Here is a 15,312-nt window from a genome sequence, read left to right as displayed (position 1 = left end):
CAAAGAAATTTAAATGGCTCATTTGTTCACAAATCATTCACACTGGCCAGCTAGCAAAGCACGAGGTCCTGGGGAGACAATACTGGTATCTGGTGTGCCAGGTTCCCTCAAGCACAGCGCAAAAAGGTGATAACATGAAAATGTTTGTTCTGCCTTTGAGCAGATAACAACTCTTTGGGCTACACTTCAAAGTCAAACTTATTTAACAGCATGAGGGGAGGGGCTGTGAAACTGAATTAAAAACCTATTTACATTGCAAATAGCTCTGCATTTCCTCCCACAGCGTTCATTTGCCAAGGCATCCATTGCACCACTTTCCTGAGCAGAACCGTCCTCCTGGTTGTGATAAATTTAAAATGCACCCCACACATTACGCCTCATTCATTATTTATTTGGACGATGCCCATGGGGTACCATGTGCTTAACAGTCAGGTAGCATGGCTGGCGCTGGAACAGCATCCTCCTCGTGCTATCAGCGCGCAGCCGTGTCCCGCTCGCTGCCTGCAGCCAGCCTCATCATCACCCAGCTGCCCTGAAGATCAACCGTTTCCGAAAGTGCGCTCATTAGATTACAGATATCTCAATTATTCAGTGTAGAGCCTGAGACAGGGAAGGCCCTTCTCTGACTTCCTTTCCCGAAAGATAAACAGAACATATCTGCCTTTGTTCCCTCACCCAACACACAACTGATCCTGAACACCGGAGCTAGATTTTGCCGCTGTAGCTCCCCTGCCCTCCCACAGCGGGACATGGTGTGGACAAGAGGAGCCTCCTTCACCCAGGGGTTCTGCCGACCCCAGCCTGTGGCAGCAGGACAGCGGGCACCCTCCTGGCTCTGACAGCTAAGATGCACAAACAGGAACTGTTGTGGCAAAGCAGATAAAGGACCCACTGATTCACTACTAGATGCTGCATCACGCATTTCATCCCCCAGGCACCAAAACCCTTCGCCTTCTGCTGGGATGCAAGGGGGGAGAGGGACATTTTGGGATCAGAAGGAATCCATTTCTGAACTGATTGGTGCGGGTAGCAGAACATGGTAAACACTTTGCAAGAAAGTATATTTTCAATATGCTATGATCTAAAAACTAAAGAGATTTTTCCATACGAGACCACACAGGAAATTTGAATTTTTCTCAATATCTCAGCTTTTGTGAAAAACAGCCTGGTTTTAAGGAGCTGTGACGCAGAGAAAATGAGAAGTCCGATAGCTTTTCCTTCTTTCAGAAAAACAAACAAATAATGAAAGCAATAGAAAGAGATAAGAACTTTCAACTCCTGAAGCAGCTTATCATACCGAGACGATCTTAACTGCTGAATGAAAAAACATAAGAGGGGACTAATACCAGGGTCTCGAGGGCCGAGCAGAACTGAGCGCATGGAGCATTTGCAGTCCCCGCCTGAGCAGAGCGGTGCACCCACATGCACCCCAGGGCACCCCATGGGCGTGGGGCACTGCCCCAGGCACCAGCAGCCAGACATGTCCCAAAAGATGAGAAAAGATGTAAATAAGGGGGAGACTTTGTTCCTGAATTCAGAAAAGTCTTGCTTGTCCACGCAAAGCTTAAAGCACCGCCGGTACAACCACCGCCATCTCGCTCCGCAGGGGCGGGGGCCGGCGGGGGTCTCCGTGGCCGCCAAGGGGGGAACGAGCTTCATCTGCTCGCTGCCAGCCCACCAGTGAAAACCCCATGAATCGCTTTAAAAGGTCACTGGAAAGGCAACACCGGCAGAGGAACAAGTACAAGTTGTATTGCACGTGCTGTCCAAAGCATCGGTGAGAGCTGCTGGCCCCACCGGCGCTGGGGAGCGGGGAGCGTGCCCCGCCACAGCCGGGGTGGCACTCAGAAAGAAATACACAGGTCTGAAAAACACAGACCCCGAGCAAGGCCAACAACCCTCCCACTGAAAACCACCTGGTCAGGGAAATGCTCGGGCAGGCGCCTCGCAGCTCACCCACCTCAATGCCAACCTTTGTGCAGCCCGAGCGCGGTGCCGGCCGACTTGGGGCACACGGGCAGTACCCCAGGGGAGCGGCGCCACGTGCAGAGTTTACTGCCCTTACGAACAACCAGGAGACCAAAAACCCCAAACCCCCACATTTTGAATACCTCTTGTTCCCATAAAAGCCAATTGGTATTAGAAGCACTTCGCTTCTGGCCTAGAGCAATGACCTACATTATCCTAAATTACAAAGCCTTTGTCATCAGCCAAACAAGATACTCCTCCTCCTAAGGCTCATTTTGTAAGGCACTGGCTGTCATCCCTGTTTACCTTGTTTACAAAACTGATTTAATGCACCAAGACTACAAATAAGTTTAGTTAGAAAAAAAGAGCACCGGCGGTAAAACACAGCATCCATCACACAGGGAATGTATTTCAGCCAGACACTAGAACACACTAGAACACCATTCCGGGGCTAATTTTGCTGTAACAAAGCAATAAAATATTCCTAACTTCCCACATTGAAAATCAGAACTATTTCCAAATGCAGTGTCAGGGGTTTCTTAGACCTCTCAGACACCTGTACTGCAGCTTTTCAGTCTTCAGTGCTGGGAACTTCGGCGTCTCCTTATCAGTCAACAGGAAAAGGAAACAGTGTTGTAATAACAGATTAGGCCCAAGATTTTCAGCTCGGTAGTGCTGAATCATCTTTACAGGAGAAAAAACAATTTTTTTTCCCCTCCTAACGAGCAACATCTTCTCCGGGTGTTCTTTAAAAAGCTCCCAGCCTGCGCCCCACATTGCAGGCACAGCAGTTCCCCAGACGCCAGGCTGAGCAGTGCGTTGCCGTGCGGCTGGCGGGAAGCGGGAGGGCCCAGCTGAGGCTGCTCGGCAAACCGGGAGCGGGACCAGGGGCCCTCGGTGTGGGCACACAGCGCTGGGGTTACCGCGTCCTACCACGCCGCGCGGGTTAGCACGGACAGAGCTTGAAGAGCTACGTAAATGTTACGGTGATAGGAGATAAAAATACCAGAGTAGGAAGTGAAATTTCCTTGTGTGTGCTTCGCTGTGTGTGAGGCTGTTAGCACAGGATTTGATACAGAAGCAAACCCTAATTACTACAGGTTTTATACTGCCAGCTCCAGCAGGAGACAGAGGGATAACCTCGGTCCTGAGCCCCACCAGTGCTGCTTCATCCCCCTACCCCTGTTAGTAAGACAGACACAACCTGTCAGGCCATAATAAAACAAACTAGTAACTAAGCCAGTCTGTGCACAGAGAGCTTCAAAAATGATGGAATACGCTTTAGGAGAGCCTGGGGAGAAAGTGGACTTCACATTGCCCCTGTGGCACCACCGCAGACAAGTAACTCACTGTCAGGGACAGAGAAACACTGCAGCGGAGCACAGGCTGCCTGTCCCCTGCGGAGCCCCGGCGGGACGCCGGCTTGCAGGTGCCTCTGCGGGGTTCTATAAGAGCAGCAGTGAGAGATGTTTTGGGCACAAATGCTGTGAGGCAGTGACGTGTCACCTATCCTCCCTCTGCGCGTCGCACAGCCGCAGGCCTCAAGCCGGAGCCTGCAGATCCCCCGGGCGTGATGCTGCTGCAGGGGGGCCAGCTGCAGGTAGCCCAGAAAAGCCACCCGACCAGCGAGGGGATGTGTATCTGGAAAGATACAGAGGGGGGGCACAAACCAAAATCTGCCAAAACCCACAGCGGCAAGCAATGCCCCTTGCTCTGGCCGAGGAAGGCAGACGTGCAGCCTGGCGTGTTCTAGCTCCACGCGTCCTTCGGAAGGGACAATCCAATCTACCCGTCCATAGGAAGCAAGCGATGTGTGCAGAAAAATCTTCCTGCTCTCTTAATCCACCTGCTTAGGCCTTTGAAGGGCAGTTTCAAACCTGAGGAGAAGCGCACTTGGGTGGCATTACTCACCCTTCCCACTGAACACCACAAACACACATGGTTTTCTCAGCATCACAGTGGTCTCCTGGGCTGGCTTAATGACAGGTGACTGCATGCACCTACCAGTTACAAGATGCTTGACCCTTCTTGCTGGACATTGGTTACAAGTCTAATTTGAATTTAGAAGTTGCAAACAGAAAAGAAAGGGGAAAACTGCTGTAAGTCAAAACACAGTACATATGTGAGACAGAGAAGCATCTTGGGGATGTTTGCCTTAATCACATCCAGACTTCCTGCGCAGGGTTGAAGAACAAGACATCAAGTTTCTAACTTCTCTATTAGTAGAGACAATAAAAAAAACACAAAACAAAAAGCCAAAGAAGAAAAATAACCAAAAAAAACAGCCCAAGAGAAAAAGCCCACTACACAAATCAGCCTTCTCTGTTCCGCGAAAACAGAGGCAGACCCCGCTGCAGCTAGCCTTCGGTCAGAGACAGCCTGTCATTTGTGGTCAGCAGGCTTGGGGGGAGAGTGGGGGCTGGAGTTTTTGCCAGTGCTCGGGTCCTCAAGCCAAGGACGATCTCCTCCAGCACGAAACGGAGAGCAGTGCCTCCCGAGGCGTCCTCCTGCTGCCGGGCCTCCCGAGCCGCGGGCACGCTTCTCCCTCCCCGCAGGGCCCGGCTGAGCCCAGCATCTCCCGGGCACCCGCGCTCCCCCCAGGGGCACGCAGCGAAGCTGGGCCAGGCTCCGGCTAAACGGCTGCAGGGTGGCATCTGCGCGCTGCCAATCCCCGATAATCCCGGGCTGACAGGGAAATCGTTCGTCGATACACACTGCTTTGGAAGGCAGCCAAACCCCGAGAGCCGGGCGAGGGGACGGCAATCTCCAGCAAACCCTGGCCACTGACAGTGTCACCTGAAGCCCCGACGGTGCCCAGACCTCCCAATGCTCAGCATGACTATCCCGGGCACATCACACTCTCTTTTGGCCATGGCAAAACCTGCTGGCTCCTCTTCCTCTTAGGTTAACTATGTTGGATATAACCATTATTTTGGACAACTGGTGACAAATTCTGATACCAAAACCATGCAGAGTTGCCTGTCTACTGGGGGGAAAACCAGCCTTTTATTTTCTGTTTTCTGCTCTCGCCATCCTCTTGGGCAGTCTCTTGCAGCAGGAACGTGTACACGAAATGAGCAATTTCTCAGGTTTCCCCTCCTTTGCCGCTCCCCTGCCATTATTTACATTTAGCAGGCATGTTTCTGGAGTAGCTCTTGATCCCTTGCCTAGCAGGCTCCAGACATCAAGGGAAGGTTCAGCTGCTTCTGAACATGCTGCAGAAGAAAACTATTGTGGTGGCTGGCTTCTCCTCCTCCCGGTTTTATTTTGATTTTTCACATTTTAAAAAAATATCCTCAGGACATAGGAAAAAAAAAACACAAACCACGTCAGCAGAAATACTGCAGCGTTCTGGAGGAAAGCACAGCTACAGAGAGCAGGAGGCAGCCCTGGGGTTATCTTATCCCTCCGCCAACACAGGCAGAGCTCCATCATCCCAAGCCCTCCAGGCCCTGGGCTGGCAGCGCGAGGGGCTGGCACTCAAGCACAGGCTGGGCAGGGAAAGGCACTGCGGGATATTCCAGCGTTATTCAACAACTTGGGTTTGGATGAACTCGGGTTTTCCCCAGATCTCCTGGACATTCCCACAGCGGCCGGCAGAGGGGAGGACAGCTAGAACACGAACAGGCACACAGCTGGGAGGGCAGAGACATCCAGTGACTTTGGGGTGAGCTTTTGTAAACCCCATAAACGTCCTGCAGCGAGGAAGACACGGGGCAGCGACTAATACCACGTGGAACAGCACCCCCAGCCTGGTCCCCCTGTTTATATATGTGAGCCATGCATGATGCTAATTAGATATGATAACGGGCACCCGTTCCTTAGGCGCTATGGAGTGAATCCACACACACATCTGCTTCAGCTGCTACGTGATAAATCACATCAGAAAGCATTTTACACCTTCAGGAAAAAGTGAAGGGCCCGGAGGTGCAAGCTGGACTTCCATTATCGCCCAGCCATAGCAGACCAGTAACAACCACTCTGCAGCACAAAAGCTGAAGTTATTCTAACACATACCCAGCGCTGGAAAGAAGCATCATATCCCTGCCAAAACACCCACAGAGCATCTTTTCCATCCTTGCAACCATTTACCTTACGTGGCCAGAGACTGCAGAAGTGCTAAAACACCATTAAAGTTTGAGAGACTTGAGTAAACTCGGCACCTTGTAAACCGAAGCACTAGCTGAATAAATTGAGAGCACCTGGCTGGAAGCACCAGGGAGAAGCGTGTTTCCATGGACTAATGCTTTCCATTCATGGAGGGTATGACTAAAGGAGAAGGGAAACACAGAAACTGCACAAGAACTTCCCAGAAAAGCCAAGTACAGATGAGTGCACCCCTTCCCTACGCACGGCCAGCGCGCGCGTCCCCTCGGCACCCCCGGCCGCAGGTACGCCGGGGCCACCGTGCCCCTTGGCGCTCACCGATCCACAGCTTCCACATCAAAGCAAAACCTCTTCTCGATGGAGTCGGTTTTCCGCCGCGTGCAAGATTTGAGGATAACAGCTTCGTCTTCTCCCTGAGAAGAAACAAAACCACAGATAAGGCCGAGAACAATCAACCAACCATGTGCATGTCCCCAGCACCCACTGCGCTTTCAGTGAACACGTTCAAACCTGGGGGGATACAGCAACGTCAGCCTGCTACAAATATATATTTATATATCTGACATGAGGACTTGTCTTTCACCTTGCAAACATGTTTAGTCCAAACTCTCTCACGAGGAGCCCTCCTTTCAGAACACACATGATTGAATTTGTGCATTAAGGACCCCGCGACCCACACTTCAGGCAGGCAGGGAGTGTGGAACCACAACTTTTGGGCAAAGTCGGTTTTATTTTCCATTGCTGAACAACGCATCACAGACCTGGCTGTCAATTTTCACTCCAGGCTGCATTTCTGGCAGCATTCTGCAGACGAGAACTCTTAACGAGAGCAAACATATCTTAAAATCTTTATTAGATAACAAATCAACGACAAAGCCATTCTCACATCCAAGTTGCACTGGATTTGGACACGCTGAGCAGCGATCCGGCAGGATCCGCGTGCACTGCTGTCCTCTGCTGGAGAAAATCCCTGCTCAGTCCCTGCCAGCACAGACACTGCTCCTTCTGAAATTTTTAAAATCCACGGATGACTCAATAGAAAATTAATTCTCAATGAGTTCCTGGAGATGGCCACTTTCCTGTGCTCTCTGTGCTGTTCTTGGTGACACCTTGGCTGACCACCCTGTTCCCTGACATCATCATTTTTCCAGGAAACATATTTAGAATCATAGAATCGTTTAGGTTGGAAAACACCTTTAAGATCACCGAGTCCAACCATTAATCCAGCACTGCCAAGGCCACCACTAACCCACGTCCCTAAGCACCACACCTACACGGCTTTTAAATCCCCCTAGGGATGATGACTCCACCCTGACCCTGGACAGCCTGTTCCAGGGCTTGACAACCCTTTTGGTGAAGAAATTTTTCCTAATATTCAACCTAAACCTCCCCTGGCACAACATGAGGCCGTTTCCTCTTGTCATGTTATTTGTTACTTGGGAGAAGAGACGAACCCCCACCTCACTCCAACCTCCTTTCAGGGAGTTGCAGAGGGCCATGAGGTCTCCCCTCAGCCTCCTCTTCTCCAGACTAAACCCCCCCAGTTCCCCCAGCCGCTCCCCATCAGACCTGTGCTCCAGACCCTGCACCAGCTCCGTTGCCCTTCTCTGGACACACTCCAGCTCCTCAGTGTCTTTCCTGTGGTGAGGGGCCAAAGCTGAACCCAGTATTTGAGTGTGGCCTCACCAGTGCCGAGTACAGGGGGATGATCCCGTCCCTGTCGCTGCTGGCCACACTACTCCTGACACAAGCCAGGATGCCGTTGGCCTTGGCCACCTGGGCACACTGCAGCTCACATCCAGCCGCTGTTGGCCACCCCCCCAGGTCCTTTTCCTCCGGGCAGTTTTCCAACCGCTCTGCCCAAGCCTGTGGCGCTGTGTGGGGTTGTTGTGACCCAAGAGCAGGACCCGGCACTGAGCCTTGTTGAACCTCATGTGATTGGCCTGGGCCCATCGACCCGGCCTGGCCAGACCCTCTGGAGAGCCTTCCTGCCCTCCAGCAGATCAACACTCCTGCCCAACTGGGTGTCATCTGCAGAGTTACTGAGGATGCCTTGGTCTCCTCATCCCGATCATTGATAAAGATAGTGAACAGAACTGGCCCAGTACTGAGCTCTGGGGAACACCACTTGTGACCAACTGGATTTAACTCCATTCACTCTTTGGGCCCGGCCATCCAGCCAGTTTTGATCCAGTGAAGAGTGCACCCGTCCAAGCCTTGAGCAGCCAGTTTCTCCAGGAGAATGCTGTGGGAAACGGTGGCAAAGTCTTTACTAAAGTCTAGGCAGACAACATCCACAGCCCTTCCCTCATGCCCTAAGCAGGTCACCCTGTCACAGAAGGAGATCAAGCAAGACCTGCCATTCATAAACCCATCCTGACTGGGCCTGATCACCTGGTTCTCCTGTACGTGCCTGACACTCAAGATGAACTGCTCCATAACCTTCCCTGGCACTGAGGTCAGGCTGACAGGCCTGTAGTTACCCAGATCTTCCTTCTGGACCTTCTTGTAGATGGGTGTCACACGTGCTAACCTCCTGTCACCTGGGACCTCCCTGGTGAGTCAGGTCTGGTGATAAATGGTGGCAAGTGGCTTGGTGAGCACCTCCGCCAGCTCCCTCAGCACCCTGGGGTGGATCCCCTCCGGTCCATAGACCTGTGTGTGTTTAAGTGGTGCAGCAGGTCACTGACCATTTTCCCCGTCCCTGTCTTCCAGCTCGGGGGGGGGTGGGTACCCAGAGAACAACTGATGTCACTATTAAAGGCTGAGGCAATGAAGGCATTAAGTACCTCAGCCTTTTCCTCATCCTCTGTCACTATGTTTCCCCCACGCATCCAATAAAGGATGGAGATTCTCCTTAGCACTCCCTTTGTTGCTAATATATTTATAGAACATTTTTTACTGTCTTTTATGGCAGTAGCCAAATTAAGTTCTAGTTGTGCTTTGGCCCTTTTAATTTTCTCCCTGCATAACCTCCCAACATCCTTGCAGTCCTCCTGAGTTGCCTTCCCCTTCTTCCAAAGGTCATAAACTCCCTTTTTTTCCCTGAGTCCAGAAACCTCCTGGACTGCTTCCTCTCCACTGCACTGTATTTCCAGCCGACGTCTGGGAGGTTGAAGTCCCCACAAGAACAAGCGCTAGCGATTGTGAGACTTCTCCCAGCTGCTTATAGAATATTTCGTCTGCCTCTTTGTCCTGGCTGGGTGGTCTGTAACAGACTCCCACCACACTATCTGCCTTGTGGGCCTTACCCACAGCTCCTGCCCATAAACCCTCGACTCTATCAGCACCATCATTAAGCTCTAGACAGCCAAAAGACTCCCTGAAATACAGGGCTACCCACCACCTCTCCTTCCTTGCCTGCCCCTTCTGAAGAGTTTGCAGCCACCCCTTGCAGCGCTCCAGTTGTGCGAGTCATCCCACCATGTTTCCATGATGGCAACTGTGTCCTAGTTTTCCTGCTGCACAGTGGCTTCCAGCTCCTCCTCTTTGTTGCCCATGCTGCGTGCGTTGGCACAGAGGCACTTCAGTTGGGCTACTGTTCCCGCCATCTTTTTGGGGGAGAAGCCCTAATTCCTACATGGCCGTTCTCAGGTGTTTCTGTGGTTTCTAACACATCGGTAACCCTCGCATCTCTGCTGCCACGAAAGACCAGAAAAGGGACCCTGAACAGACCCGGGAAGACAGACCTGAGGGAACTCCCTGCAGGGCTTCCCCCAGGGGCCAGCAGAGGCCACGTGCCCCCGGTCCTCCCCAGCCTGCCCTGCTGCTGGCACTGGGTTGCTCCCAGGCTGCCCAACTCCCCGCCCGGTATTCAGGGAATGCCCCCACTTCCACCCCACTAATATCCGGCTGCAGCCACAGCCTGAGGCACATTCACGAGGGGTTGATAGCACGGGCAGTGTCCTCTGTGACCCAGCAGCGATGGGTCCCCTCCTGCAGCACCGACATCGCCTGTCGCTTGGCTCCAGGCAGACCCCGAAATGCCCCGGCACTGCGGCCACAAGCCCCTGGGCTGCTCCACGCCCCGACACCCGTGTCAGTCATCACCGATAGACCCTGCAACCCGGAGGGAGCTGCCCCAGTGTAGGCAGGATCAGGCAAGCCAAGAGACCCCCGGGCGAGCAGCCGCAGCGGCGCAGTGGCTGGCACAGTACGCCAGAGCAGGGCTCCTGCCCGGCGTGAGAAGGGCTCGTGGTCGTGCCGGCAGCGCCCGCGCCCCAGGGAAGCCGTGAGATGAGAAGAGGCTGCATGAAACACAGCGCAGCCGCTGATGATTACAGGGCTGGGATATTTTAAGGCTGAGTTATAATGAAGATGCTCCGAGGCAAGAGGAAATGAATTTTAAAAGCTGTCCTCCCCACGGCTGGCTCCCTTTGCCAGCAGGGAGCCGTGCGGCAGCCTGTCCAGCCACCCGAGGCGCTCCCCTGCAAGAGGATAATGTTTGCAAACCGTCCCAGCCAGGAACATTCCGGGGGGGATCTATTGTTCCTGCTGTATAGAGGAGCAAAGCCAGATCCAGCTACAGCTGCCCCAGGAGCAGTGGGGCACATGGCATGCGCTGGCCCCCCACGCCCCACATCCACTGCTCCCCCCCCTTCCCCGCTCCTCCACAGCCCCTCGGGGGCCAGGGCAGCTCCTGCCTCTCCTGTGGCTCCACCTCAAACAAAAAAACTTCACTGGCCAAGTCATAGGCATTGGGGAAGGAGCAAAATCATGAGCAGGTTCTCCTCTCCGGGCCTCAGAGCAGGAACGAGGGGCTGGGGAGCTGGCGCTGATGGAGCTGGAGCATGGTGGGTACACAGGGCACGACCCCGCTCTACTCCCAGCCCCCAGACAGCCCCAGTCTCACCGGGCATGGTGCAGCGGCACCACCCACCATGTGCCCAGCACCGCCAGGAATGGCAAGAGAGGAACCGAAGACGCAGCTGCACACGTTTCAGCTTTTAAAGGTCTCTCCTTTCACAAACAGAATTAAATAAGTAAAGGACAGACCTAAAAGCAAGAGGAGAAAGGTCCAGTCTCGGCCCAGAGGCAGCTGCTGCAACCTTGTCCTTACAAATAGCTGTGTGCAGACACCGGCCTGGGATATGGAGCTGGAGCATGAAACAGAGCCATGACCAAGGGGCTCTATCCGCTTGGGAAATCAGCTCTGCCCTCAGCACAGCTGACAGTTTCCAAAGATCTGTGAGGCTTTGGGAGTTTGCTTGTCCTTTTTTTTTTTTTTTAATTCCCCATGAGGCACCCGCTCAGCCTGGAATGAATCTGACCTACTTCATCTGTTTTTGTGTCACCTTGCTAAAAACAGTTCCCCTTGAGCACTGGGAGAACGTGCGGGCAGCAGCTCCGCGGTCCCTCCCAGCACACCCCCAGGATACAGTCCTGCTGCCTGTCGACACTCACCCCTTTTCCTCCAGATTTCTGGTCAAACGGCACCATCGTGATCCGCTTCGACTCCCTCTGGTACGTGCAGTAATGCTTCACCCAGGAAGTCCCAAAGTGACCTACAAAGCAAAAGCCGGTTTTATTCCCAGAACTAGTACAGTTTCAGTGCCCTCCCGTTAATAACCTGTTGTGTTTAACAACCATTTAACATGACAGATTTCTGTACCTATGGTTCTGGTTGGACTTTGCAAGAGGATTAAGCATTATTACCCCCTGCTCTGTTCAGGAGAAAGACTTTTAACAGGTCCTGGCAGTGATCTTCCCTCCCAGGGAGAACCTGGCTCCCACATTGCCACCTTAATATCCCACCCACCGGGCCGATCCCTCTCTCCCACAGATTTTGGAGCCTCCTGGGTCATCCTTCATGCCCCACGTGCTGACGAACCACCTTCCTCCGCTGCCCACTCGCCGCATTGCCCTGGCAGGCAGTTCCCCACCCCGACACTTACGTTTCTCCTGCACGTAGAGGTAACCCTCCATCGTGTAAGGGCTGATATTCTTGTGCTCATGAGGGTTCTCCTTCATCTTCTTCATCAAAGACTCAACCTCTGACCTCGTTCCTTCAAAACGATTCCTTGTCTGCAAATTAAAACAGGAATGCCTTCTCCAGTGTGTGGGCCCAGCGAGGAGGGACCCCGCAGGGGTGGAACCCCAGAGCTGGGTCACCACAGCCCCTGTGGGAAGTGGGACCAGGGAGGCCCACCCTCAGCCACAGGACAGATTTTCTTCCTGAGCCTGGATTTAAGCTAAAAGAAAAATATTACAACAATTGGCAAGTTGTTTGTATTACGAGTTTTGTGAAAAAGTTGTTTCAAAAGAATTAAACCTGTCTGTGTCCCTGGGAGAAAAAGAGTAATTTTATAACAAGAGAGGAAAGCAAAGCTGCAATTGTTTGGCCAAAGCCCTGCACACCCGTTCAGCGTGCAGGCACCGACTGCGCACTGCCCACGGCCGCAGCCAGCCGAAGGGCTCCGCTCCACAGCCCGCAGACTGCGACAGCAAAAAGCACTGCACTTCCCAGAACCAACAGCGCTTTGAAACACTTGCAAAATGGTTTGAAACCCTCACTAAAAATCACAGGGCACGCAGCGACGTCTGCCCAGGGACGTTGGGCCTCTGCGCTTGGTATGTCCTAGGGAACGACCTGCCAAGCAGGCTGTGTACAGGATGAAGCATTATTTACAAAAAAGGATTTGCTTTCAACGACACAGTCAAAGCCTTTGCTTGATGGCACACAAAAAAGGGATAATACAACCTTTATTAAAATTTATCAGAAGTGTTAGTTAGCCCAGTGGGACAGTCATGGCGACGGGCACTTACGTTCTGGATGCTGATTGTCAGCTCTGTCTTGAAATCGCTGAAGTCCTTTGCAAGCTCATAGCCGTGGTGGTAGAAGGTGAAAAGCCCCTGCAGAAAGGCCAGCAGCTGCGTTGGGGTAAAACGAATCAAGACGGTCAGTAGAGACCCACAGCTGCATTCAGAGCAACCGCTGCCAAGGGGAAGCGTCCCTGCAACGCCCCAGGGTGGAGGGGCCAGCTCCATCCCTGCCAAGATGCCCTGTTCCTCGTTTCACTTGCAAAACCTCCTCTGAAGGCAAAAACTCTCAAAGCCGAGTCTGTGCCTCCTTCCCCCAAAACCAAGGCAAGCCCCTGCCCCAGGACCCCTTGTCCCTCCCCAAGCCCCAGGCGCAGGGAGAGCAGGGCCGGGAGGTGTGAGGCAAAGCAGGCAGCACGCTGCCCGTCCCTGCGCTGCACCGCTCCCCACGCCGAGCTACTCCTGGCTCAGCAGGAATTACCTTTGCAAGGAGTCAGGGAGGTTTGTCACTTCCCAGAGGAGCTTTAAAGGACTTAGTACCTGAGCAAAGGTAGATCTTAGAAAACTTTTTTCTTCCTGTTTTGTCACTCCCACCCTTTCTCCCTTGTGGATGTTACAGTTCTATTTTTTTTCCCCCCAAAATCAAGCCTATTTTAATGTTAATTGCCAGCGGGCCCTGCAGTCCAGCCCACCATGACAGAGGTGTCCACACAATAAAAAATGAAATGTTCCCGTCGTGCACGTGGCCACTGAGTCAGCAGCTCCACACAGCGGGGCTCACACAGGTGCTTCCTCCCCCCAAATCTCCCTCTGAGGGAGGGCTGGCGGGGTGAGGCTGGAGCCCCCCCAGCCATCCCACTGCAGGGATGCCCCACACCGAAGCCTCATTTCCCCCAAGCCCCGGCTCCTCCATGCAATCACCCAGTTTTTTGGAGGCTGAGGCGGTTCAAGCGCTCACTTACAGGTTCCACGAACTCAAACATCTTCCTCTCCTGGACCTCTTGCACCTTGGAGACATACTCGAGGGAGACTTCATAGAAATGCTGCCGAACCAGGTCCACCTGGCTGTCTGCCTGCAAGCGCCGGGGGGATTAAAGAAGAAACACAAAGTTACTACTGACCGGGAGCGCTCGGCCTCGCCACCAGAGGACATCTGGGTCTAACGGGAACGTGTCCGTGCAGAACAAATTCAGCTTCAGACCCCAGTCCAGGGCTGAACAGATGGCACAGCTCTTTCTTCAGCTAAAAATGACTCATGTTCTCACCTCCCTGACAGCTGTGTAGAAAAGCACGCATTAGAAGCGAGAAAAATGAGAAGTCACTGCATACTTGACAATAAAAGGCAATTCTCTGCTTTCTGGAAAGCGCCACAACGGGTGAATGTCCGGAGCGTCCCAGGGCCGAACCAGGCAGCACACGCACCCACCACCCTCTCCAGCGAGCGTGTCACTATGGTGGGTCAGCAACAAATCCCCTCTGCTTTGCACGTAAAGCCCAAGTGAGCGAAAATAGAAATATGCCCCAAAAATGCATAAAAATAAACCTTGGCACGCAAGCAGAGCAGAGCCACTGCACTGAAAGCAGGGTGAGGGACACAGGTATCCCCAGCACACGCTGCTGCCACGTTTGCAAGTGACACTTTGCACAGAGCAACCCAGCGTGTCAGCGAGACCCTCGCTGGGCCCAGGCAGAGCCGCGCCCCCGGGCAGGAGGATTCACTGCACCACGCATCCCATCGGGGCTGGACGTAGGGCTGCTGCCTGCAAATTCAGGTGGCAAACACCCGCCGGCATTTGGGCAGCAGCTGGCTCCTGCTTTTCTGTGTGACACTGCCACAAAACGGCCCGCGTTCCCCACGACCCGCCAGCAGCCTTTGTGCTGTGCGCCCACGGCGCGCGGGCTGAGCTATTTAGCAAACTGGAGTTCTGAAAAGCAGAAAATATGATGCAATCAAATAACTTTGCCAGGAGTTAAGTGGCAGATTAGGTTCTGTGTGTTATTTAATTGGTCAACAGCCAAAGCAGCAGAGAATTCCCATGGTTTCCTCCTCTCCCTGCCTCGCTGCAGCAGTTGCACATGTGGCCGCTATCGCCCTCCAGATGTAGACAGCGGGAGGAGGTTAGGAAATATAAAACACCAGATCTCCCGGACACAAACACTTTTCCCTTAGGGCATCAGTGTGTCTAGTGAAGCTTCGGACTGCTCATAAACGGGGGTGTTAACTTCCCTAAAACGATATCACCCCGTTGGCACCTTTTGTGTGCATACATCTGCCGTGGCTGCAGCCCCCTGCCCGGGAAGCCCCTCGGTGGGCAGGGAGCAGGGCGGGCAGGGAGCAGGGCGGGTGCCAGACGGGGCGAGTGCTCCCACGTGCCACTGGATGCCTCATCCACGTTTCACAACCCACACACTGAACTGCTCTTTCACAGGCACCCCCCTCCTCGGTGGGGCTTGAGCCACCAGAACCAGTGAATATCT

General features: G+C 53.4%; 1 protein-coding gene across 4 annotated transcripts in view; it reads right to left on the bottom strand.

Moving 5' to 3' along the window:
• ARHGAP26 (Rho GTPase activating protein 26) overlaps positions 1 to 15,312 on the bottom strand; it is a 145,959-nt gene that overhangs the window by 104,602 nt on the left and 26,045 nt on the right. For all 4 annotated transcript variants that reach the window (XM_074883287.1, XM_074883286.1, XM_074883285.1 and 1 more), the window contains exons 6-10: positions 13,797 to 13,907; positions 12,841 to 12,945; positions 11,970 to 12,099; positions 11,479 to 11,579; positions 6,394 to 6,488 (exon numbers count right to left, since the gene is read on the bottom strand). In XM_074883287.1, the coding sequence (XP_074739388.1) occupies positions 6,394 to 6,488; positions 11,479 to 11,579; positions 11,970 to 12,099; positions 12,841 to 12,945; positions 13,797 to 13,907 (542 nt within the window). The remainder of the gene's footprint in view (positions 1 to 6,393; positions 6,489 to 11,478; positions 11,580 to 11,969; positions 12,100 to 12,840; positions 12,946 to 13,796; positions 13,908 to 15,312) is intronic.

This window comes from Strix uralensis, chromosome 14 (assembly GCF_047716275.1).
Source record: "Strix uralensis isolate ZFMK-TIS-50842 chromosome 14, bStrUra1, whole genome shotgun sequence".
NCBI classification, from domain to species: Eukaryota; Metazoa; Chordata; class Aves; order Strigiformes; family Strigidae; genus Strix; species Strix uralensis.
Note: the sequence above shows the minus strand (reverse complement) of the source record. Positions and strands in the feature narration are given on the sequence as shown.